General features: G+C 28.5%; 1 protein-coding gene across 2 annotated transcripts in view; it reads left to right on the top strand.

The window, feature by feature from the left end:
- LOC128391827 (FH1/FH2 domain-containing protein 1-like) overlaps window positions 1-27,896 on the top strand; it is a 49,450-nt gene extending 21,554 nt beyond the window's left edge. For both annotated transcript variants that reach the window (XM_053351773.1, XM_053351775.1), the window contains exons 3-15: window positions 3,560-3,699; window positions 3,787-3,845; window positions 10,747-10,814; window positions 12,109-12,214; window positions 12,307-12,401; window positions 18,614-18,725; window positions 19,083-20,167; window positions 20,670-21,296; window positions 22,300-22,504; window positions 22,686-23,355; window positions 24,062-24,659; window positions 26,623-26,935; window positions 27,599-27,896. In XM_053351773.1, coding sequence (XP_053207748.1) covers window positions 3,560-3,699; window positions 3,787-3,845; window positions 10,747-10,814; window positions 12,109-12,214; window positions 12,307-12,401; window positions 18,614-18,725; window positions 19,083-20,167; window positions 20,670-21,296; window positions 22,300-22,504; window positions 22,686-23,355; window positions 24,062-24,659; window positions 26,623-26,935; window positions 27,599-27,669 — 4,149 coding nt within the window. In that variant the 3' untranslated portion in view covers window positions 27,670-27,896. The remainder of the gene's footprint in view (window positions 1-3,559; window positions 3,700-3,786; window positions 3,846-10,746; window positions 10,815-12,108; window positions 12,215-12,306; window positions 12,402-18,613; window positions 18,726-19,082; window positions 20,168-20,669; window positions 21,297-22,299; window positions 22,505-22,685; window positions 23,356-24,061; window positions 24,660-26,622; window positions 26,936-27,598) is intronic.
- The last annotated feature ends 11 nt before the right edge of the window (window positions 27,897-27,907 follow it).

The raw sequence follows: 27,907 nt of genomic DNA, 5'->3' as shown, positions 1-27,907 counted from the left end.
TAGAAAATTTTTTTTTTCCTCCAAATTGTTGAATCTTTATTTACCTTTTAGTTATCATGCTGATAATAATTTATTATCAATGAATTTTTTTTTACTTTTTTCTGTCGTTGATTGAAAATCATGATTATGTCAATTAAATTGCTTGACCACAACAACAACAATTTAAAAGTTGATCACTAATTTTTTGGTTTCCAGGTCAGTTTTTTGTTGCTGTTGATATATTATTAGGGTCAATTGTTTCCTTAATTGTTTTCACTTTCTTAAAATATAACAATTAACTTTTTGCTTACCATTAATTGTTTACATTGATCTTGATTATTGATGATGATTGCAATTTGATTAAGGTGGATTAACATTAGACTAATTTTATTATTAAATTTAATTGTCACATCTTTTTGATTATTTGCTCAATTGTATTGATCAACTTTTCCAACTCTTTTAATTGTTGATTAACTATTAAAGTTTTTCTTAATTTTCGGGCGAGACCATTTTTTGATTAGCTTAACCATTAAAACTTATATATTAATATATTCCGTTGATTGTAACAATTAAGGTTTTTCATAGAGTTACAATTGGAATTTATTATTTTCAAAAAAAAAGTAAACAATTTCTTTCTGGGCTTGAACAATTAACTTAATCAACTTTACTGTTAAATTTGATTCAATTGAAGGTTTATGAGCTTATATCACTTTTTTTGGTTAATTGTGATTAGATTTGATTGTGTTTATTATTTACAATTTAATAATAGATGAGAGATATAAACAAAAAGCAAATTGTTAATTTCTTGTGGTTTGTGATGTGATGTTGATTTGATTGAAAAGTTTTAAATTGTTATGATTAGTTGATTACTGACGTAACATTGAAAAACTTGATTCATCTTGATTACCAACAATTAACTAACTAAGGTGTGAAAATTAAAAACAATTATAATGGCCTAAATTATTGCTAGTTAATCCTAATATTGATTAATTGTTAGTGTATACGATTAACATGGTTAATTGTAACAATCAATGAGATAATCAATATTGATTATGTCATTTTGATAATTGTGATTTCTGTATATTAATAATATGATAATTATAATAATGATAATTTAATTGTTAACTCATTAGTTTTTATGATTACTTTGATTTGTTGTTTTCTGTACCACAAATCCTTAATTGTTGATTGTTGATAAGTCACGATTGAAACAATTAAACTGTTCAATATATTAAATTGTTACCATGATGAAAATACAAAGTTTATTGTGTTGGTTTTTTTGTTGTTGTTGTTGTTTTAAAAAAAAACTTTTTTCTTTATTATTTATTGTTAATTGTGATTAACTTTTGATGATTATGATTAAATGATTTTCAATGAATGCATGGTTAAGATGTGGCATTAAATTGTCACAATTAATTTAAACAATTGCTCCAGTTAACAATGAAAACAACGGTACAGCAAAACCCGGAGTGTTTGGAGTGGTCAGTTTTAAGACACTGACCAAATTAAACAATTAACAAATTATTAACAGCAACAAACAACCGTGATGTCTATCTGAATTAAGTAAACAATTTAAATCATCTTCCTTAATCATAATTTTAGTCCAACAATTTAAATGATACCAAGAAAAAAAAAATGTTAACAAACTTGAATTAGTTTAGTTTTTATATGAAAACTTTTTTCCTCCAAAAAAATTTTCTTAATCATCAACTTTAATCACAACAATTACAATTAAAATTAAAGGTCTGATGGTCACTAAATCATCATCAAGTTAATTAAAATAATCACAATTAACATGACACCATCAAAGTGTCCAACAGTTAACAATGAATAGTAAATTGAAATGGTTGACAAATTATAATTCAAAAAAAAAGTTAACAATCAAGAGCATCATCATCATCAAAAAAAGATGACAATTAAATTTAACAATCAACATGACAATCTAACCCACAAGACAATTTGATGAATCAACAAACTATGAATAGCCTCAAGTTAATTTAGTTGATTAATTTGGTTTTTTTTTCACCAAATAGCAACAACAATTAACTGACCAACAATCAAGATGACAAAAAGACAAACTAAATTTGATTTCAAAGCAACATTACAATAGATTTTTATAATTGATTGATTATTAATAAGAAGGAAAATTGAAAATGATTACAATTAGTTAATTATCATCATTGATTAAATGATTGTACGATGATTAAACAGATGGATTAGCAAAAAGGAACAAAAAAGTTTAAATTGTTGAGATCAGAAAAGTGATCTAACCTTAAAGAATCGTCGATTTGTTTATCGTAACTTTTGAGCTTCGAAGTTTTTTTCTGTACATTAACGATAAACAATTAAACGATAATTTATCTCAACATTTCAAGGTGAATGATTAATTTTGATGATTAACTGATTATTTCTGACATACAATTCACATTTGTAGCTTCTCGAGTTTAGGACTTTACCATATTACTCCAACTCACCTGTTCTCGAATCTTTAATTGTTGTTATTAGTTAATTTCTCTTCTCAATTGTATTAATATTATTTATCCTTTTACCGTAAAGGTGTGTCTAAGTCTCTCTCTCTTTTCTTGTTAATTGTTACTATTAAAATTGATTGTTGGTTAATTTATCACTTGTTCAATTTTTTGTATATACGAAAATAAGATTTTCAAGTTTGATTAAGATGAAAAGTTTTTTTCTTGATTATCACCAATCAAAACTAATCATAGTTAAACTGTTAGTTGAAGGACAAATGATTAAATATTATCATTATTATAATTGCTACAATGATAACAATTTACTGATCGATTGAAAGTTAATTCATTAATTCATTTAATTTCTGTTGGGTGTGTGTGAGTTGAACTTTATTTTACTATTTAATTCATATTGTTCAATGTTAATTGTTGTTGATTAATTTTCAACTGATTGTAGAAATTTTCACCTCATTGATTTATATTTAAATCTAAGTTAATTGTGATGGCTGATTGAGTTTTTAATTTCATCTTCATCTGATTGTAAATGTAATTTTTATTTTCCAATTGATTAAATTACCTGATGACTTATTTGTATTTATTATTATTAGTTAATCATAATAATATCAGTATTTAAGATGATTAAATTACAATCACTTTTTTTTAACTGCTCTTACTAATTCAACAATCAAGTCTCGACAATCAAGGATATACAATTTAATTTTAACCGGAACTGGATTAACTTTCCCAGAAGCAAATCAAATCAAGTCAATCAAATCAATTTAAACAAGTTGAAAAGTTTAGATTGTAAATTTTAATTACAATGATGATGATGATGATGATGATGGTGATGGTGATGATCATTATACTAATCACCATCACCATCAATGGATCACAATTAACTAATTGTGTTTGATTGGTTTTGAATTAGATTGACCTTGACCAAACTTCCGGATGACAATTAAACAAAATTGTCCCATAATCAAATTAGTTATTCAATGACAATCAAATTGACAAAGATATTTACAATCAACAATTGAAAATGATGACACAATACACTTATTGATTATCACTAATTGTTACTTATTTTTCACCCTTAATTGTAAACAATTTAGCTCGATGATTGTTCATTACAATTGTACAAACACCAAGGAAACAGTGATACCGTCAACGAAGCTGATTGTTATGGACCTTACCTTGATCCAGAATTAACAATTAGTGAACAATCAGAGGACTTTGAAGGTTTCAAAGACAAGTAAGTAACTTAAATTGTTAACAATTAACATAGTTACCTTAATTATATTAACATTTCTCCTCTTTTCTTTAACAACAATTAAACCAGTCGCAAGAATGCAATTATCCTTAGGATCCGATTATCGGTTCGAGTCCACTCAATTATCGGTAAGTGCTATTGACAATTAACAATTTAAATTAACCTCTGAAAATTACAATTGTCCAAAATTAGTCTTAATCACCATTAACCTAATTCAGTTTTAAATATACTGAACATAATATTAGTATTTATCAAACAATTAGTAGGCCAATACAATTTAATATTAAACCAATTGGTAACCTTCATAATCAATGATATCTTTTAGAGAGCTTGATTTTCAAATGATTAAGGTTTATAATCAGTTGATTATTTTCATATATATATATTATAATCATTAACAATCAACCAATTTTTTTCATCTCGCAAACAAAATCAGTATCATTATCAAGATGATTATTATTTAAATCACTTTCATTAATAACAAAAAAATTGTTTAACGATGATGGTGATAATCATAATAATCAACGTTAATTGTTGACGATCAATAGATTTCACTGTTTACTCTTGACTATTATTAACCTTTGATACTTTATTGATATTTTTATGGTTATTTATTAATAGTTAATTCAAATCATGAACTTTTAATGCTTTTTAAATTTAAATTGTTATACTAATCATTATGATCACTATTAGTTAATCATAATGATTAGTTAATAGTTTATTTTATTATTCCTTGTGTAGTATTAGAAAGTTGAAAGAAAAGTTTTTCGAGAAAAAAACTTTTTCTCAATTTGTTTTCTTTCCAATGTTAACTTATATATTATTACTTTTGCTGAATTGATTAAAGTGAAAGTGATTAGAATTGTAATCAGTTAATTAGTTTAGTATTTATGATCATTGATTTGTAATTAATTTTCTGGTTTAATTTGTTTCCATACTTTTGTTTCTGGTTTCATTTCAATTCTAGTTTTCTGGTTGTGAGTCTTTGCTTATAATATATTGGGTTGGGTTGGAAAACCAGAATTTTTTTATTCTAAATGAAAAAGTTGATTAACTCAATTAACAATTAACTCTCTTGATTATTATATTGTATCTAATTATCTTTGTCAACTTAAATGTTTAATATTGTTGATCAATTTTGTGATTTTCCCCTTGATTGTCAATCAATGTTAACCTAGTTAATTGTTACAAATTTAAATTGTTACAAGTATTTATAATGAGAGTCAGAATCATCAATTTTTGTTACCTTAAGGCTTTTAAATGATGATAATTAACTTGATTATTGTTTGTGTCCTCTCTTGATTACTTTGACGATAGAGATGAACAACGAAAAAAATTAAATTTTGATTAATCAAGTATTGATTTAAATCATCGTTAATCAGATATGATGGTAATTAATTATTGATTGTTTCAATCAAAAATGAAATGATTGCCTCAGGTTGCAAATGAATCAATAATCAGGAAAAACAATATAACTAAATCAAGAGCAGTGAACAAAAAAATCAAACCTTTTTTGTTTACTGAACAACAATTAAAAGATTGAACAACAACTAAATTAACTGATTAATCGGTAAGATTTTCTAAATTTAGGTTAATCAAATCAAGAGAAACAAAAATTCAGAGGGAAATCTATTTTTCTTAATCAACAATTAACCTTTACTTTTAATTGTGTTAACTGATGATAAGTGTAACTGTTTAAAATTAGATTCCATTGTTTTCCAACAATTTAAATCACTAACTAAATTAACTCATCTTAAACCGTTGTGTGATATGATTAACACGCAATTTGATTAACAAAATTTTGATCAACAATTTAATTATTTAACCATCAAAATCATAATTTGATTTAGTTAAACTAGTATTTTAGGCCAACAGCAATTGAATTTAATTGTTACCGTTGTTGTTGTTGAGCCAAAAGTTATTATTAATTTTTTTACTTCTTCTGTTAATTGTCAATTAACCTAAACTTTGGTTAACTAATCTAATCAATGGTTGTGTCGTTGATGAACACAATTTACTTAACAATTAACTAATCATTATCTACTTGTATGATCAAAAGTTTGTTATTTGAAACCCAAATGATTTAAACATGAAACATGATATTGATTAAATATGTTGACCTAACTAACTTTAAATTGTTGATAATCAGAATCAAGATTAACCCTGAAAAAATGTTGCAAATCAAATATTGATTTAATCATTGATTAAATGCACAATCTGATGGCAACAATTACTAAATCAATTGTTGATTATTGCATAACTCAAATGCTAAATCACAATAACGATGATGCAATTGAAGTTTAATTGATCAATAAATTTGATTTGTATCAATTTCACTCAATAGTAAACATAATAAAATCGTAGCACAATCATTTCAAATTGATTTAGTTTACAATCAAAAAACTACACACTGAATGACAATTTAGATATTTGATAATAATTAACAATAATTAAAACATGAAAAATAAAAAAAAATGGATAAACAAATGATGATATTGGAAATTAATCAAATGATAACCAATCTCATGAGCAAATTAGTTAATCAATCTAATAAACCATCAAGTGATTTATTAAATGATCAAATCGTTGAACAATCTATTGATTATTGAACAATTTTTTCTTGGGCGTTGGTCTTGAAGAAAATTGCCTCAGGCATTTTATTGGAACAAAAAAGGTAAACAAAGATTCTGGTTTCCAAGGGGGTGGTTGATGAAATATGAGTAAAGATGAACAGGTAAGATGATGATGATATGAAAAACAGTTGCAAAGATTGAGAGCCAAGCCTCAACAATTTATCATGCATAAATTGAGTTCTCCTTGAATATGATTTCCCTTGAAATCCCGGATTCCCTGAATTTGGAATCAGAAAAAAAAACTAATATCATTACTATTTTTTCATTCATATATTAACATTCAGTTTAGTTTAATCGGTCACTAAGTTAACTTCCTAGTTAGTTAATCAATGAGATTCACCTTTTTTTTGCAAAGTTAATCGTCTCTTAATTTAGGTTAAAACCTTTAACTGAATACATAATAATAATTGTATTTGAAACAAAAACTTTTAACCATTTTGTATATTTGCAAATGACAACAATTTAATTTGATTGTTGTTAATTTAATTCACTCACAAATCCTGGTATTGGTTCATTTTTCCTATTTCTCTTTTAATTGTCTAAATTGAAACAATCAATTCTCAATCAATTTTCATTTGATTTTCTTTATGTGTCTGAGGTTGTTTTTTTTTGCTTATTTCATTAAATCATTTTAGATTAACATTGATTAGTTTTGATTGTAAAATTTTAATCATTAAAGTCTCAAAGATGATTATTAATTTTTTCAACAATTGGACAAAGTAATTTACTGTTAAATTGTTGGGAATTGTGTCAAGTATTAAGATGCGATCATAGTTAAGTTGAAAACTCTTGTTGTTTGTGATTTGAGGGTGGATTTAATTGTGATAATCAAAAGTTGATCAGGTTAATCGTGAGTGGACCAGATGAACAATCAAAATATCAAATCTATTGAAAGGAAAAACGGTAACGAACACGCGGTTAGAACTTTAGAACTTTTCATTTTTCGTTACAACGATTATCGTTTCGATTTATTTATAAGATAAACTGTTAACCATTAACGAAACTTAATTGTTGTTCTTGTGATCAAATCAATAATCTGATCACAATATTATCATATTAATCATCAGGAGCTCAACAATTAACTTGAAAATTGAGAGACAACAACAAATAAACTTTTAATCTGATTGATTGTCAGTTTATTTGTTGATAAAACAATAGATGGAAATTGTAACAATTAACAAAAATGTTGATCATCAAGTTGATTGTGTAACAATATGATTAAACGTTGACATGTTACAGTTAAAATTTCAACTGATTACAATTGATTCCAGGTAAAGTTAATCAAATGTAATCAACTAATTGTTGTAAAACTATTTCCGGAAATGTTATCTTACTTTTTGCTTTTCTTTTCTTTGACCATTGGTCGTTTTTTTTATTGTTAATTGTTGCCGTTAATTGTGATTTACAACGTTTAACAATCAAAACTAATCGTGACTTAATTTCAAACTTTTTGTTTCTTGTTGTTTTCTGATTACTTGGAACAAGAAAAAAAAAACCTTAATCATCAAGAGACTTGGGATTTGCAAAAACGATGATTAAGATTAAGATGATTACAATTGTTGAATATGAGGCTAGAAAACAACACTGAACCTCACAAGAAGTCATCTTCATCTTGACCATCATCATCAGTTGACCTTCATGAGTCTCATGCTGTCTTTGTATATTCACATGATGATGAGCTGAACTTTTTTTCCGTAAGGGCGATCCCTTGAAAATGGATGATAACTGTGAAGATTAATCTTGACAATGATATAAGAAAACAATGATTCTGATTATTGAACAATTAATAACATGATACTGATGATGGATCATCAATTTTTGCAGTTGATCATTTCAAGGATAATCCAATATCCTAGAGATGATCCTAACCTTTGCCCTCACAACAATTAATATCCCTCATTAATCATTATGTAGATTAAACAAAAAAAATATCATTCATCAATCAGCTGTTTACAATCATTGAGACAGTTGATTGTTTGGTGACAAATTTACTGTTTAATTGGTAATTTTTTTTTGTCTGATTGTCAACAATTAGAAATTGGTTGATTGTGTTTTCGCTGGATGATTAAAACTATTTTTTTTTCCTTGGCAACAATTAACTAACCATCATCTTCATTGATGATGTGATGATGGTTTAAATAAAGTGATGAGGATGCTGATTGTGTTGATGTGTGAGGTCAATTGAAAGTTTTGAAACAGGAAAGAAATGAAAATAACAAATAATGATTAAGATGATAATTTAAGTGTGATGATGATGAAAACAATTCATTTTTTTAGTACTTTGATTGTAAATACAATCAGACACACGATCAAATAGCCACAACAATCAACGATGATGATATTAGAAAAATAAAACAACGTTGATTGGGTTCGTGCGTTTAACTTAACAATTCACACGTAACTTAATCAACTGAATCAACAGATCATCAACTGTCCATCATTAGATGGGGTTAAATCATTTAATAGTAGCCAATGAACTGGTGCCAATTTCAGGCTGAAATTGTAATTCTATCAACAGTTATCATATTTTCAATGATAATCATCATCATTAGGCCGCCGGTCAGTTGATGATGATGATGATTTGAATAATAAACGTCTTGACCAGAGGAAAAAGTTTCTTTTCCCTTTTTTTATCTGAATATTAATCATCATCATCATCAATTCATTTGCATTTTGATTGTAATGTTGATTATGGTGATTATGATGATCAACTGACTGTGATAATGATAATCATCATTGAGAATATTGAAATTGATAATGTTATCAAAATTTTCGTTCATATTTTTCTTCCTCATTTTTTTTTTCTTTACTATTTTGAGATTTTATCCAAATGATATTAATCTCTTTGTGTGTACTAATCACTCTCCATCATTATCTTTAACATCATCATCATCATCCGGTGTTAGTTAGTTAGTTAATTGTGATGGTCAATTGTGATAATATACGGAAATATTTATCATCATTATGATGTTGGTAATAATTATGATTGTGTTTAAAATTGTTGATTCAGACAAAAATCATTTCCAACTCATCCATGTGTAGTTTAAATTGTGTGAGAGTCTAAGAGGGTGATGATGATGATGATGATGATGCTGAGAGAAGGAGGAAATCATCATCATCGTCAGGCACCTAATACAAGCCACCACCAGTAACAATCATAATAATTTTGGGATCAATTAACTTGATGATAATAAAGTAATAATGAAAATAATGATAATAATAAATGGGAATAAATCACGATTAAGACTTTAATCACGATGTTAATTCACTTGTAATCGTTGTTCATTTTATCCTCATCTTAAACCAATGAGATGATGATAATAGAGAGAGAGAGAGAGAGAGAGAGAGAGAGAGAGAGAGAGAGAAAACTAAATGATGATACAAAAGGAAATTAAAACAATCGATAGTTAATCATGGATTTGATTAGTGGTCAAGACACAGAGAGAGAGGAACAATTGACCAACTAAAGTGATTCCGTGTTAATCTTTTTATTTTTTTTTCTATTTCTCATCATTTTAAATGATGATTTCATTTGTTTTCCATCATCAGGCAAAAACTCATTCATCTGATGATATGTGTTGTTGTTGTTTTGTGTTGAAAGGTAACATCAACTTTTCAACAATCGGAATGTCCCTCAGGCTATTTACAACAATTCAAAGCGTTAACATGTAATAATTATAATACCTTTTATTATATTACCTTTTAATCATAATATTAGAGGTGCAACAGGTAAACAAGATATTACCTGTAACCATGAAAAATATATAAATTGTAATCCATTTGAATATAAATCCAATTTCTAAATCGGTTTACCTAATAAACTTTTGTTTCGTTGTCCAATTGGATTCTGTGTTTATATTTCTTGACCTCAAGTTGCAACTTTTTTTTTCTAATTAACTAATTGCCCGTAAGCTAATTGCAATTGACTCTCTAAATATTGATATTGTGATAAAGGTTAAAGGTTGAGTGATCAACTTTTTTAATCACCATCATGATCGTTGATATTAAAATTAGATAATAATAATGATTATGATTATTTAGATGATCAGTTGATCATCTTGATTAAATTGCTTTTTCTTGCTCATCTAATTGTGTATTGATCACCTATGATGATTAGATTTAATTTGTTTAAAATTTGCTCCTTTAGGCAATCAATTTGATTATAAACATGCTGGACAATTGTAATTTAATTGTGTTGATTGGTGATAGTTACAAGTTTGATTTAGTTGATCTAATTTTTTTTTGCATCTTCTCCTGCAAGATGATTAAGATTTGATTGTATTATGCAAATTGTTTCAATTATATGATTTAATCTAATTTACTTTTTTTTTCTTAATTTTCTCCCTTTCCAATTTACCCTACCAATGGGTCACCCTTAACAATCAACTAATTGTAGAAACGTTGCTCAATTCATCGGGAAGTAATTTAAGACGAGCTTTATTTACATTGAAACAAATTTTCCAGGTAAGTGTAACAATTAAAACCATAATAATAAGAGTAAACAATTTAATCCGTTGAATTTGTGAATTTGCAACAATCAACAATTGCCGTTTGCTTGATTTCTTGATTAAACGCAATACAATGTTGGTCAATTAGATGATGATGTTAATTGCAAAATCCCTTAATTAGCTAAATTTTTTATTCTCAGAATTAGTGTTAACCTGAAATAACAACAAACACAACTACAAGAGAATCAACTAATTACCCCTTAACCAATTTAATTTGATTTACAAGTTTTAAAATGATATACACTCAACAGAGAGAGAGAGAGAGAGAGAGAGAGAGACTGTTAAAAAAACAGTTAATCACAATCAACTAACAATAAATGATTTAAACAAAGAAATTAACAAAAGCCTAACCTAGAAAAACAGGTTAATTTAAGAATTAAATTAAAATAGAAAAAAACAAAACTTTTCTCTTCCTCATCACTTTTTCTCTCTCATCTCCATCTCCATCCTCATCCTCATCACCTTCACCATCTCCCTTGACTCATGATCTCTCTCTCTCTCTCTCTCTCTTCCTCTTCCACCTCCACCTTCATCTTCACCTTAATCCACTTTTCTATGTTTTCTTTTTTTCTATCAAACTTTTATTCTTTTTTCTCATCTTCATCTTGACCATTACCTCCCCCTCTCCCCTAAAAATAGTATCTAAAACCTCAGAATCATCAGTAAACTTTGCATCCAATTATTACCATGATGATAACAATGGGAAAAAAGAAGCAAAAATGAAGATTATAAATGTAGCTGGATGATCAACTTGATCAACATTTAACTTTGATTATTATTATTTAATGGTTGTTACACGATTAAACCCTTAGGGCATGAATCGAGGGCCCGATTAACTGTGATTAACAGAAACCCAGAAAAAAAAGCATCTTAGCTGTTTACCAGTATAAGAAAACAAAAAAATGATGATTAACATGATGATGATAATGATGATGTGAATAATTTTTAGGTTTTGTCTGTTTATTAATGGTCAGTTAACAGTAACCTTGAAATATAAATCAATGCAGGCCAAACATACAGTGTGTTTATTATGCAAAACAATCAAATAACTTTAATGGTCAAGAGTTTTAGTTGCTCATCTTTACCCTTAGTGACCCAGAGTCTTACTTAAGTTTATTGTTATTGTTGTTTAATTGCAATTAAACCTTTTCTCAGATATTGATTATACAAAAATTCAATTTCCTCTCAAATTAATTTCTCTCTCACTTTAATTGTTGCAATTTACTAATTGTTGTTTTGTTTTTCTACAGGATGACAAAGATCTGGTTCATGCTTTTGTACAAAATGATGGATTAGCTTGTCTAATTAAAGTTGGTTCAGAAAATGATCAAAATTATCAGAATTATATTCTTAGAGGTAAATTATTGATTAGCAAACTTTTTTTGTTGCTCAATTTCAATTGATTAACTAATTTGATTGATTCTTTTGTCTATATTTACAATTAACAGCTTTAGGTCAAGTAATGTTATATGTTGATGGTATGAATGGTGTAATTGAACACAATGAGACAATCCAATGGCTTTACTCATTAATCTCATCTCAGGTAAGTTTCATTTTTAATTTTCTTCAATGCGAATTAGAAAATAAATTTTACCTTTTCCTGTGTTTGGTATTAGATAACAATTAGTAAATTGTTATTGCTGTTTTTTTCTTCATTAACCTTGAGGGTAAAGTTTAACAAGGTTTTATCTCTGGTTAGTAATTATTATTATCTACAAGAATCCTTGTGTTAGAGGAAAGGGAAATGAGGTGTATCATTTTTTTGTTGTTGTTTTGTATTACATTGTAAAAGACTCTGGAGATAAGCATGATGATGATGATGATTAAGATCATCTTAAGTAGTGTATATGTGTAGGTAAGTTAAGGTTTATGCCTTAAGGGGCCTTTCAAAGCTCAAGGAGTAAGGTGTGAAAAAGGCGTTTCCCTTGGCGACTTGAAGATGCTTCTTCATCTTCATCTTTCAGGTTAAAAGGTGAGCCAAGAGGTGAGGTAAATGAAGAAAGAAAGAGAGAAGAGAGAGAGAGATGATGAGGATGAAGATGAAGATAGAATTTTATATTGAATAGAAGGGGAAAAAATGATGAAGATAAATTCCCAATGTGACCTCACATTTGGACAATGTCAAGTTAATCATTGATACAATTGATTAATTTAAGTGACAATTTAATGATTTATTTTCAAGTTTCAGAACAAAATTGAATATCAATCACAATCAAAATGGAGGTTACATCCTTGATTATTTGAAAGAATGACCATTTGAAATAAGAAAAGAAAACTTTTTTTACCTATGATAATATAATTCTTTCTCATCATCATCATGATTATCATCTCTATCTTTCACTATGGGATCCTCATCATCTCCACCTCTTTTATCATCATCTCATTGTCTACCTGAGTTATTTTCATCATTTCCATCCTCATCTTCATCTTTTTTTTATCGTTTTTCTCTAACAAACTCTTTAAAATATTGAGAGAGAGAAAAAACTAATCCTAGTTATGTTATAATATCATCAACATTATTATAATCATGATGATTCTGAAGGTATGTTGATGATGATGATGATGACCATCATCATCTTGGGTGTTACCTGTTTGATATTACTAATCTTATTACAATTTAAGGGCGCTATTAAATAACAATAACATGGTCACTTACAATAACCATAATAATCATTGGGCTTTTGGGATAAAAGATGATCGCAGGAAGATAAGATGATGATGGTGAGAATCATCATCATTAAATTGTGATTTAAAGCTTTTAAATGATACCTGGAAATGATGGTAATTCATTGTAACTTTGAATATGATTAGAAATGTTAATTTAACTCCATTCATTTCAATGGATTCACTTTAACTTTCCTATGGAAACTAATACATTTCATTTTACTTAAATTGTTACTTAATTTACATTTAACCATTGATTAGTTAATTTAACTTTCTCATGAGTCTAAATTGTTATTATTATTTACCTTTATACAATTTTATTTCTCACCTTTTACCTGTGAACTTTAGTTATCATTATTGGTTATCAAGTTAATTTTTCTCCTCACAATTAGAGGAATCTAAACTTTTTCCAATTTAATATTAATGTTTACAATCAGTTGATTGTTGATTTATTAGAATTGTTTACTTTTGATTATGATAAATTGTATTGTTAATAAAGTTAATCAACTTGTGGTGATCATCAGTGAACCTTAAAAAAGGATTAACTTTGCATCGGATTAAGGGTTAACTTTTTTTAGGATTTTCTTTTCCTCTTTTGTATTATTATCATTAGTTGATTGACGATTGTTATACCTGGTCAACAATTTAATTTACTTTTTGAACTTGATTTGATTGATTGAAATTCTGTGTTACAATGGTGATTATCATGATGATGATGATGATGATGATGGTTTTATCTTCCTGTTGCTGATTAACTGATCATCAAAAATTATCTATGCAATTGAGTTTGAAAGGCAATGAGTGAACTTTTTTCCTTCTCAATTGTTGATTCAATTTGAGCGGCCAAATGATTAACTGATTATATTGTTGACATGTTTAAATTGACTTTTCAATTAACAATCAAACAAACAACAATCAGAAAATTTGATGATGAAGGATGATGATGATGATAATAATAATAAAGGAAATGGTTTTGATGGAGTTAATTGAAATCAAGAATCGAAACAATTTATTCAATGAACTTGAAACAACTTTTTTTCTTCAAACTAATCATCATCCTAATCAACAATTCAATCGATTAACTTATTATTATTATTTCATCTTCATCACCTTGATCATCATCAACAACTGATTAAAGGTGATGATGATTAAATTTACCGTTGGTTTCAGCTTTCTAACAATTAACAATTGATTTTCACAACAATTTACTTTGATAGTCTCGAAGAACCAGAAAAATAAACTAAAAGTAAAAGCTTTTGATTGATTTGATTTTTTTTTTCACCACTTCTCTTGTTACAACAATTAGTTAATTGTTAAAATCACTTTCTCTCTAATTACTATTTTACTATTATTACTATTTAATTATAAATTGTCTTCTATTTGTTAATCATCATCATCAACTCATCAATCATAAACCTTGTTAATTAACAGCAATGGTAACAGGTTAAGGTCAAAATCCTTTACAATTAACTTTCCAGAAGTGAATTAAATTTAACCATAAATAACTTACTATTACCCTGATAGTTACAATTGGATAAAACCATTGATTGTTGATTATATTAAATTGTTAAAGTTCATCCTTGCCATCATTTAAATTACAATCAGTGTGATTTAGTTAATCATCTTAATCATTTTGTAAATAGTTATTGTAATTCCTGAATCTTCAATTGTAATAGTTAACTAATTTTGTTTACATCATGATCAATGTCACGTTGAGGGTAACAATTTAACTGATTATCACACAATTGATCATCTCAATCTTGATCATGATTAACTGATTGACACTTATAATCACAGTTAAATACACAATCAAATATAATTATGAATTACAAAAAAAATTCAGCGATTGAAATTTTCAACAATTTAAATAGTAATCAATACTAATCGATGTGTTTAACTTAATCATGATTCAATTCAATGGTCAGATAATCAATCAAACAATTTAGTTTTTTTTTACTTAAATAGCAATTTACTAAATTACTGATAAGTTAAATCAGTTAATCAGATGATAATAGTAATTTAAATTAAATTGTTGAACAAAAAACTAGAATATCTTAAAATCTGATTCCCATTAAATTGTTGATTAATCAGTAAACTAATTAATCACATCCATTGGGAAATAATTATTGATTAGTTGATATTAATTTGATTGATTAACTAATAATCTGTTAATCTAATTATATTAACAGTCTTGAACTTTTTTTTTCTTATCTTTTCTTGTTGACAATCAACTAAATTGCTATTAATGTAATAGTTGCAGAATTAAACTAAACAAGGAAGAATCAAATTTAATCCAGTTAACTATTGTACTGATCATGATCAATCTAAATTGTTGACCATTGTCCATTAGTATTCAATGTTGACCTTTAACAATCAACCATTAACCGTGAAAATTAAATCAATAATAAGACTCTGATTGTGATTTAAATTGTAAATGGTAAACTTTTTTTTCCAACAAAAAAATGTAATTACTAAATTGTTGATTTAATAGTTTACATTTAGTGTTAATTTGATTGATTATTCTGAAGATGATTAATTTGTTGTTTAATTAGTGGTAAAGTTAATTGTGTATCCATGGGTATTTACCTTAATTGTTTGAAGAAAAACATTTTCCACCAAAAATTAATCGTTAATTGTGTGATTAAATCAACGAATCTCGATCATTATAATAAAACTCAATTAATGGAATGAATATTTTTTGAGTTAATTCACAATTAACTAGATTATCATTGATATAAAATGATTAAGTCAATTGTTGATTGTTTAGTTAATGATAGATGATGAGACTTAAATTGTTTGCACTAATTGACCAGGTCATCTTAATTGTTGATACTAATGATAAGGTTAAACAAATAAGTCACAATTTTAGGTCACAATTAAGTTGATCAGTTGATTAACTGATTAGTTTGACTTCCCATAGAGCAAGTGAACGAGTGATTAAAATCAACAGGGAATCAAGAAAGTTAAATAATAATAAAAATTGATCATACAATCAAATCTAATCCACAATAACAATTAGTTAATTGTTGTGTCCATATGATGATGATGATGATGATGTTACTTTAACTAAACTATTGTTAACGATAAACTTTAAATTGTTGATAAACAATCAACACAATCAATTGTTTCCCTTTCCCCACCTTTAATCCTAAATCCAGTTAATAGCAATCAAGACTTGACAATTTAATCCATTAAGATGTGTTATTGATAATCTTAATTGTTGTAACTAATCATTGGCCAAAGAATTGATTGAGCAAATGATATAATACAAATTCAAACAATCAAATATGTGATCAGTGAGTTAAAAAAGGTTTTACAATTTAAATTAATCATTTCAAACCCCATACAAAGTACAATACAAATTTGATCAATTTTGATTGTTTTATATATTTATCATTCCCAGTGATTTAATATTTATCCCTTGATGATCAATAATAATAAAATATAAAAAAAAAGTTAATCCAGTTGATGATTTGTTGCTAATCATTATTATTATACTGTAACTGGAACCCTGTTATTAGCGTAACAATTTAAGTGTCAATTGATTTAACTTGATTCATACTGTGAAGTTTACCTGATGAAACCATATGATTTAAATCAATCATGATTAAACGTTATTAACTATAATCAAATTTAACAATGATGATTAAGGGATGGATAATATGTCAAGGTTTTATTATTAAATCAGTTTTCAATCAGAAAAATTAATCATTTCAAATGACCAACAGAAAAACAATGAAATTTGATTGTTGATATAATTTAATTGCTGTTAAATTGTTTTCAGATTATTGTTGTTGCTGTTTACTGTTAATCATTAATCGTTAACTGTAACTTTAACAACCATATTAATTGTCAATTTTCCAGCAATTTAACTCGTTATATAATCATTATCATCAACTATTAGTTGATCATTAAGCAATAGAAACTAAATCAATATCTTGTTTTTTTTCACAACAATTTGTGATTTAAGATCAATATCTAATCCTTAACAATCTCAATATCTAATCACTAATGGTCATCCGATGACCTTTCCTGTTAGATAATAATAAACAATTAACTAAGAGATTATTAGATTTCCCAAAGAGATTAAAGCAAAAAGATGATAGATAAGAAACAATCAAGTCACAATTAAATGTGATCATAGTAATTAAATGGTCTCGAACTTATATCGTTGTATTAATAGTTGAGGAAATTAACAATCAAGGCGAGTGATGAGGTTAATTGCAATTCACAATCAGTTGATGAAATATCAGTTGTTTACAATACAACAAAAAACCATACAAACAATCATGATGATCACTGTTAATTTAGGTAAAGAAACAAGTTAAATACCTTGAGCTTTGATTGTTAACCATAATAGTTAGTTAACTAATCGATGGTGATAACAATCAATGTGTGTGTTGATATTACACTTGAATGTTATAAAATTAACACAGGTAACAAGTTAAGGCCTTTGAACGTTAACACGGCTCTTTGATTCAAGGCCAGTTTTATTATCGTAAGTCTAATTGTTGCCCTTGTAATTGCAACGATAATAAATATCGTTTTGATTAGATGAAGATGATCAAAGGCCTTAGACAATTATTACAATCAAAATTAAGCTTTTCCATGGTTCAATGATAACTAATATACTACAACAACAATATGGTTTCCCTTTTGGGTTCCATTCCCTATGGTTTTATATGATATAAACACGATCTCTTTGGTGATGTTGTTGTTATTTGGTGGTTGATTCAGTCCATCGGTGTTAATTCAACCGTTAATTGTTGATAAGATGTTTATATATAATATATATCTCTATGTAGTACATTTATCGAGTGTACATATAACCCATAATTAACTAATTGTTGGTTGAAAAGCAGAGAGAAAAACAAATGAGTGAAAAAAAAACAAGCGAATATTAAATTGTCTGTGTAACCGTAATTACGATGATTGTATATCCATGTAAACGATTATTGTTCGGGATTAAATTATGAGATAATCTCCACAGGAAGATGTTTATTTTTCTATTTCTTTTGTTGATTCGAACTTTTTTTTTCTCTCTTTCATTATTTACTCACCTTAATTGTTGTTTATTTCTCTTCCATTTAGTATCGACTTGTTGTGAAAACTGCGCTCAAATTGCTCTTGGTGTTTGTTGAATATCAAGATTCAAATTGTCGCCTCCTTTTGGAAGCTGTAAATATTGTTGATTCGGAAAGAGGTAAGTTGAATTTTCTGATTAATGATTAAATCTGATTAATCAATTTTAAACTAATCTAACTTGTAATTAGATTGACTACCTTTTGTATATGTAAAGTTTAATGGGAGTGATTGATTCTTGGGTTTACATTTAATTACTTTCTGTGATTAGAATAATATTAATTTAGATTCAATTTGATTATCATGACTTTATGATTATCTTTTTAGATCCTCTTATATTCACCTGTGTGTGTGTGTGTGTGTGTATACATTTTGTTGACCATTTCAATTGTCCGAATTGTAAATGTGCAGATTGTACTAATTTACTAATTGTTTTCTCTCGTTATTATCAATGTTTGTTTGTTAATTGATTAATTAGGAGCTAAACCTTGGCACAATATAATTAATCTTTTGATTGAGAAAAATTGTGCGGACATGGAATTACTCATTTTCGCAATGACCCTGGTCAATCAGACACTCGCGGGTATTTCAGATCAAGATACTTATTATGATATTGTGGATTCACTTGAGGAACAGGGAATGGAGCGAACCATTCAATATTATATTTCGAAGCAGGGAATCGATAATGACCTTTTAAGACAATTTCAAATATACGAAGCTGTACTTCGTCATGAGGATGGTGAAGATGAAGGTGAAGTGTTACCTTTGGATGCTCGTCGTTTGATACCTCGAAGTAGATCGAGAGGTTATTTGGGTACAAGTGAAGAGGAAAGAAGGAAAAGTCGACGACATTCAACTGGTAATTTACCGCCGAAAACTTCGTGTAAAATTACATCGGAAGTTGTACCTTCATGGCAGCGAAAAGTGATTGAAACAACGGAACAATTTAAAGCATCTCGATTAAAGGAAAACTCCTCTGGTCATATGGTTAATGGACTATCAACGATCAATGGAGGATCAACAACTACAACAATCGGTCAACAATCAACAGGTAATACCAATGGTTCAATGAATTCAACGACAACCGGAACCACAACCATTGAAAAACAGCCTAATGGTTCAACAGTGACCACAACCAGTTTAACCTCGGACGATATTACACCCGGACTACGTAGACGACGGGAACGGGATGCTCGTAATTCAAGTATGATTAAAACACAATCAGATTATAATTTACGTGGTCAACGAGCCTCAATATGTTCCTGTTCATCAGCTGATTCCTATGGGTCAACCTCATCTTCTGGAGCTTCATCCGCCTATTCATTGGGAAGTAATGAAGAGAAATCACCTCTAATTGAGACAATTAAGTTGGTTCCACCATTAATTGTTGAAACCAAAGTAAGACCCAATTCCATTGGCGGTGGTGGTCAAGTCGGTGGTGGAGTGACCATTGAAGATGAACTTAACAAAAGAAACAAAGAATTCACTTCCTGGGAAAACGGAACTGACCCAAACTATACTAATGGTGGATCCAATCTCAGAGTTTCTGGTTTAAATACAACGGTAAGTCAACAACAACAATTAACTAGTAACTGTTAATCATATGGTTTGATTGTTAATCTTCTGGATTAATCTTTTATTAGTCAATTTTCAATTGAAACAAAAAAGACAATCAAAAAGTTATCATTTAATTGGATGTGCAAGTTGATTGACCAAATTAACATCCTTAAAATTGATACTTTTTTCCCTTGATTACCTGGATAATTAAATGGTTGTGATTAGATAATAATGTTAATCACTATGTTAATCAACCTCTTCCCGGTTTTGAGCAATTAGTTAACCAGAAATAAAAAAAAGTACCAAAATGAAACGATTATCAAGTCAATCTGGTTTTTGGTTTGTTAATGAAACAAAAATCATTTGGTAAATGATAATCAACAGAAAATAAATTATTATTATTATTAGTACATTTTCTTAATCATTTTGAGTAAATTAGCAAACTAATTTATATGGTAATTAACTAATTTCTTTATTTGTTTCATGTTTAATTGATAAAATTTATTAGAGTAACGAGAAAAAATCATGGATGCTCTCAATGATGTATGGTAAAAATTCAGAGATTGATGATAATAATAAAGATCATCATCTAAACGTAACCTCATCAAATGGTAACACAATTAATGGATTGGTCAACAATAATAACACAATTAACAACAACAACAACAATAACAATAACAATAATATCAACAACAATAATAATAATGATTTAGTTAAATCACCAACATCACCTAAATTGTGGTCACCGATTTCAAATTCAAGTGGATTACCAATTACCGTTGAAAAAATACTCGGCTCATCAATTGGGGTTAAAAATATACAAGAAAGGATATTAAAATCACCCAGCCCAGCGGGTGGACAACGGTCAACCAATAATAATAATGTTAATAATAATGTTAATAGTAATAATTTAAATAATAATAATAATACAATTAACCTTAAAGGATCAGGAATAAACAAAGATTCAACTGGTCAAGGGATTAAACCAGTTCAAGATCATCTTCATTGGGATAACTTGACCAATGCACTTTTATCTCGTCCATTATTTATTAATGATCTTGACTTTACCGATCTCAAATCGGACGATGATCAAGATATATTTCAAGCCCATTTTGATACAATGGACTTTTTTCAGGTAAATATTGAAACAATTAACTTTTAATTTCTCTCTCTCTCTCTCTCAATCAATTATACTCTTGATCAGCTGATTACCCTTATTGATTGTGACTCTCTTGCTGTTCATTCAATTGGTTATTTAATATTTATTATTATTATTATTGTGATTAAGATGAGGGATTTAATAATAATAAGATGAACAATTTAATCTCCTTCCAATCAAACAGATCAGTTTACCTGTTAAATTACAATTTACCTTGTAAATTGCTTTGGGCTTTGTTTTTGTGTTTCTTGATTAATAGATATTGTTTTTCAAAGATAATTGTTTAACTTAATCTGTAATTTGATCATTAACAATTTAGCAAAAAAAACAGGAAAAAAAAGTCAGAAATCTAATAGTTAGTGAATTGAAAATTAATTGTGATGATTTAAAGTTGCGATTATTGTTAAACAAAATTGATTATAATGATGAGGATGATGATCAGGTTAATACAATTGATTGTAAATTGTTACTTTGATTTGAAAAGTTTGTTGTGTTCTCATTGTTGTTGTTATTAAATTATTTGCCACAATCAATTTAAATGATCATCATTATTAACAAATTTTGTTCAATTGCGAGAGTGAAAAAGCAATAGGAGCAAAAGGGAAAATTAAATAAACAATTTAAATGATCATATCAATCAAGATGAGTTAACAAGGTAATTAACAATTAACATTCCCACCTTGGTTACAATGGGCTAGTTTAATTGTAAAATTAAATAGAAACAAAATTTAATCAATTGTTCATCTCATCCAATGTGATGGAACTTTTTTCATTTTAATTTTCCTCTTCCTCCTCATCTTCATCATCTTCATCTTAATGACCATTATTTACCTGTTGATGTTGATTGAAGTATTCACCTTACAATTAACTCTTAATTGTTGACATTAAATGATAGAATTATTTTATTATTTTCTTCCCTTTCTTCATATGAATCCTTTTTTTAACGAAACTTTTTTCCTTCCTCTTATTGATTAACCAGAATAACGAAGGCTCATCACCGATACCACCTCCTCCTCCACCTCCCGTTGATCCAGGATGTGGCGGTGTACCACCTCCTCCACCTCCACCTTCAATGATGTTGATTAACAATCAAATTAAAGGTATTTCACCAAGACCTTTCGATCAATCTGGTCCATCACCTCCATCTCCACCTCTAACCAATCCATCATTTCTACGTCAAAATGGTAAGTCAGCTAATTGAATTGTTCAAATAATCACCACAAGTCAAGGGTAAATAAACTAACCAATTTCCGGGATTCGTTTAGTTTACCTTGATTTTTTTTCTTCTTCTATTTATTCTCTAAACAATCAATTGATTATCGAATTGATCAAATTTCGTATCGATTTGTTTACTTTTCCAAAAAGGTCTAAATTCTGTACTGGTCAATGGTCGTCAACAAAATACTCCCTCACCCACACCCGATGGAAACTCAAAGAATGGAACTTTAAATAAGAATAAGAAAACAGTGAAATTATTCTGGAAAGAAGTGAAAGAAGACAAATCGTTATTGAGTCGATTAAAGAAAAAGAAAACCATTTGGGACGATATTAAATTAGTCGCAATCGATACTCAAGCATTAGAACATCTTTTCGAGAATCGTTCAAAAGAATTGGCCTCGAAGGAGAAAACAACTGAAGGTAAAAAGAACGAGCTAATTGTTCTAGATGCTAAAAGATCAAATGCAATTAACATTGGAATGACTAAATTACCACCACCGAGAACAATTAAAACAGCAATCATGAAAATGGATTCAACGATAATGAACCGAGATGGAATTGAGAAAATATTAACAACCATGATGCCAAGTGAAGATGAGAAAACCAAAATCACGGAAGCTCAAATGGCTAATCCTGATATCCCCTTGGGCAGTGCTGAAAATTTTCTGTTAACTTTGGCCTCAATCAGTGATCTTGAGGCCCGACTTAAATTGTGGGCATTTAAGCTGGATTATGATGCTATGGAGCAAGAGATTGCTGAGCAGTTGATGGATTTAAAGAAAGCCATTGAAGAGATTGAGAAAAGTGATACTTTTAGGTTAGTACACCTTCTTAAATCTTAATCTCTTAATCTTTTTGCATAGAAAATTATTATTATTATTAAACAATCAAAATCTTTACCAAATACACACAACACACAACAAACAAATTGATTATCAACAGAAGTTGCGATAGAAAACAAGTTACAATTAACTTAATTCTTTGTGCAACTGAATTAAAACTCTCAGGACAGGTTTAGATTACTATTGGAAAAATCAATAGAAAAACCTCTTACAGCTTAATTGTTGCCCTAATCAACTTTTCTGTTCCACTAAATTGTTATATCCAGTAAAAAAAGAGAAACAACAATTTAATCATGATAATTATTATTCGACCTCTACCCCAATTTAACCCCTAAGGTTATTTTCTTGTTTATTATTCTTGTTGATTATTAGTATTGATCAATTGATTGTTGCTGTTGCCCTACTGTTAACAGTCATTATCATTGTGATTTATTGAGCCAATTTAATGAACAAAACCAAAAGCTTAATAACAATTAAGAGTAACATTGTATTACATAAAATAAAATACACATTAATAACTTTCTAATTAGATAGATCTAGATTCTTGATTGTTAATCGTTTACAAAAGGGCTACAGTAATCAATTTGTTTTCTCTAAACAATTAACCTAATTTTGTGTTAATCAGTTTGATTATCATTAATTTATCATTTTCTTTGGTTGTTACTTTTTACCAATAATCAGAATTATCTTGGCCACACTTTTATCCGTTGGTAATTTTCTTAATGGAGCTGAAGTGAAAGGCTTTCAGATTGAATATCTCTGTAAAGTGCCCGAGGTGAAGGACACTGTCCATAAGCATTCACTGTTACATCATTTGTGCCACATTGTCATGGAAAAATTTCCCACCTCGACTGACCTTTATAGTGAATTTGGTGCAGTGACCAGAGCTCATAAGATTGACTTTGATGAAACTTCCCAAACAATACAGAAATTGGAATCAGATTGTAAAATATCTTGGGATTATCTTAAGGTGATCGCTAAGCATGAGGATAAAACACCGATGAGAACGAAAATGTCCGAATTTTTACTCGACTGTGCTGAAAGAATAACGGTATTGAAGATTGTCCATCGACGGGTTTGTAATCGTTTTAAGAAATTGCTCATTTTTCTTGGCTTCTCATCTTCAACCGCCAAAGCCACTAAACCACACCAAGTATTAAAGATTATCTCTGAATTTGCCCTGGAATATCGGACAACCCGAGAAAGAGTGAAAGAACAAATTGAGAAAAAAGCTTCCCACCGGGAGCGAAACAAAACCCGCGGTAAAATGATTACAGAGGTAAGAATACAATCAACTTTTTCTCATCAGAAAGAAAAACTGACCAATGGTCAACATGAGAATATTTAAATTTTATTTCTTGAGTAATAACATGTTAATGATGACCGATGAGCAGAGTAAATATTGAAAATTTACCATGACTATGAATCTATTATCTATTGAAAGTTCATGTCAAAAGCTCATTTGACATTCTTATTCCCGCTGTAAGAAAAAAGTGACCAATTGAACCAAAGTTTTCCTTTGAAATTTATTTCTATCACCAATTGACCATGTAAAAGCCTAAAGCAAGAATTATCATCATCATCATCATTTCTCTCTCAATCTCTTTCAGAATTGATTAGAACAACTTGGTTAATATGATTTTCTCCGCCTTGATTTCCTTTCTTTCTCATGGTTTTTACTCTCTCGCTCTTTCAAATAGCAAATTTATTTGATATTTAAGAGGAAAAAGAAGACGATGAAGATGATGAGCCATGGAAGAAGAAGAAGAAGATGATGATGATGATATAGAAAATGAATGAAAAGAAATACTTTAGAAAAAGGAGAAGAGGATTTTCACTTGAATCTCCCGTTGATTTGATAGCTTTTGTTACCGTTTGTGTGCCTGAGGAAATGTCCAGTAATCATTTCTCCTGAGTTTTTGCTTCTTCATTTAAAAGAAATGATGATAATGATGATTATAAGGAAGAGATGATAAAGATGATGATGGAAAAAGATATTAGAAAGAAAAAACCGAAAGAAAAGAAGAGAAAAAATTAGAATCAAGTTGAATCATGTTGAAAAATTGACTTGAAGTTGTTTCAATGAGATCCATAGATACACAACACACGTAAACACCATTATCATGATAATCTTTTCTCATGGATTTCAACACAATACCTTTATTACTGTCTGATTGTTGGATAATAATAGAGACGATTAACCAATGTTAAATTAAAGGCTAACGCGATAAAGGATAAATAGTATTGCGAATCAAAAGTTAATTGTGATGAAAGGATAAATTATCAACCGTAAAATAATAAAGTACATTTTTCATTCATTCAACTTTTCGTATTGAACAAATTAACTTAATTTATCAATAGTTAAAGTGAAAAAAAAGTAATTAAGCAGAAATGAATTTCTCATTTAATTCAATGATCAGGATAATGAGTATTCCTATTGCATATACATTGAATTTCCCGTGTTTCAAAGTCATTTATTATCAAGAAGAGAACAGTCAGTTGAAAAAAGAAGAAGAAAAAATCACAAAATTCTGGTTAACCGGTAATTCCAGACGAATATATTTTCCACTTTCGTCTTTCTCTCTCTCTTTCTAATGATTATCATCCTCATCATCTTGCATCATCCTCATTATCATCATCACCATCTCTTTTACCTGATTAGTATTAGTTTACTTTTGATCTAGTAAACTGAAACCTTGAATATCCATTAGATGCGTTTTCCTCCTCTTACATCTTAACATCATCATCATCATCCTCATCATCTTCATCTTCATTATCATCTTTTTCTTTTAAATCTTCTTTTTCTCTCTCAGTTTTTCCGTAACTTTCATAGTCACGATATCTGTTGATTTTTTTTCTCTTCATCTTTTTGAGATGCAAAAGAAAACAACAAGAAAATAACATGAAACTTGAATATGAATGAATGTCAAGTATCATGGGGATATAACATGAATGCTGAGCTGTAAATGAGTGTGAGTAGTTTGATTGGTCAATACTTATCATCATCATCAACCAATTGATCTCTATCTTCAACATGTTATTACTTAACTTACACAATCAACTGATTTAACTTAATTCTCAATCTCATGTATTACATCATTCACTCGGATTTGTATCATTATCAAGATAAATGATTCAATGGATTCCCTGTTGAATCAATCATTTAATCGTCTCAATCAATTAATTAATGATAATTTCTCTTTCTTTTTTTTTCTTTCTCTATCCTTTACCCAATTCTTTAGACTGATAACTTTAAATCAAAAGAGCAAACAGCTGATCAGAAACTTCGTAAAGTTTTGGACAATGGTTATGGTGACCTGGAAAATGACCCAAAGGTAGCATCCAAATGGGGTACACTTCCTGGTGCTCGAACCCGTCAAAGGTCAAACAGTACCTATGAGAACCATTGTAACACTTTAAATGGTAAATCAAATGGTACAATGGCCGATGCCGATGATGAGATACTCGAAAGTTTGGTCAAAAATGTGACGGCTCAACCTCTTCGAGCTGACCAAAGGGCAAAGAGGAAAAGTCGCTTTGCTGAAAGAAAATCATGTAAGCAAATTAACAGCAATTAACTTTAATCATTTGCAACAATCTCAATTTGTGACAACTTGTTGATTTTTCAATCACTTTGGATGAGAAGAAGCAAAAAAAAACATAATCAGGACATTGATTAGTTTAAATTTAAATACTTCTTTGGTCTATATCTTGAATTAAGTGCATGTTGACAATGTGTCCCAGTGATTTAAATTACCACTAATCATATACCGTTACAATCAGATAATATTTGATCAGATTAATTTGATTTCCTGACAAAATATAATCCCCTTTGATAATCAAATCAATTTGATGAGTTGTACTTGAGCAATTTTTGATTTTTCTTCACCTTAATTATCAAATGTTATATATCAACATGATTACACATGATAAGGAGGATTCATCATGATTCATGATTATGATAATCTAAATACTTGTAATCCAGATTGAAGAAAATGTTATTTCGGTCAAATAATAACAAACAACGGCGCTAATATCACAAGAAAGTGACATGATAAGTGCTCACAGTTGTGATACAAAACTTTAATCCGGTTCATCTACAATTAAATTAACTCGAAAACATAAATTCTAATTATTATTAATAACTCAATCTCTTAATCATGTTCGTTAATTGTTAATCTTTTTTCTCTCTCTCTCTCTCTCTCCGTTCATATACAGTTCGAAGGACAAGAAACGTTTTTGACCTATCGGAGGAAGAGCGGCTTATGCTTGATGCGATAACAAGTTGATCTTAATTGTTGGTGACAATTAAGAGACACAATCAACCTAATCACCAATAACTATCATCAAAATATCATCAATTGAATTTCGTTTTTTTCTTTTGTACTTTAACATTAACACTTTGCAATTTCCTCTTTTCCCCATTCGATGATATAATGTAAACTCTATGTAAAAAAAATCTTCCTCTTCCTCTTCCTCTTTCTTTAATTTAATCTTCCTCTCTCTCTCTCTCTCTCTCTCCTGAGT

Source organism: Panonychus citri, unplaced genomic scaffold (assembly GCF_014898815.1).
Source record: "Panonychus citri isolate SS breed McGregor unplaced genomic scaffold, ASM1489881v1 Contig00135, whole genome shotgun sequence".
NCBI classification, from domain to species: Eukaryota; Metazoa; Arthropoda; class Arachnida; order Trombidiformes; family Tetranychidae; genus Panonychus; species Panonychus citri.
The sequence above is the reverse complement of the archived record's forward strand: the minus strand, read 5'-3'. Positions and strand labels throughout refer to the sequence as shown.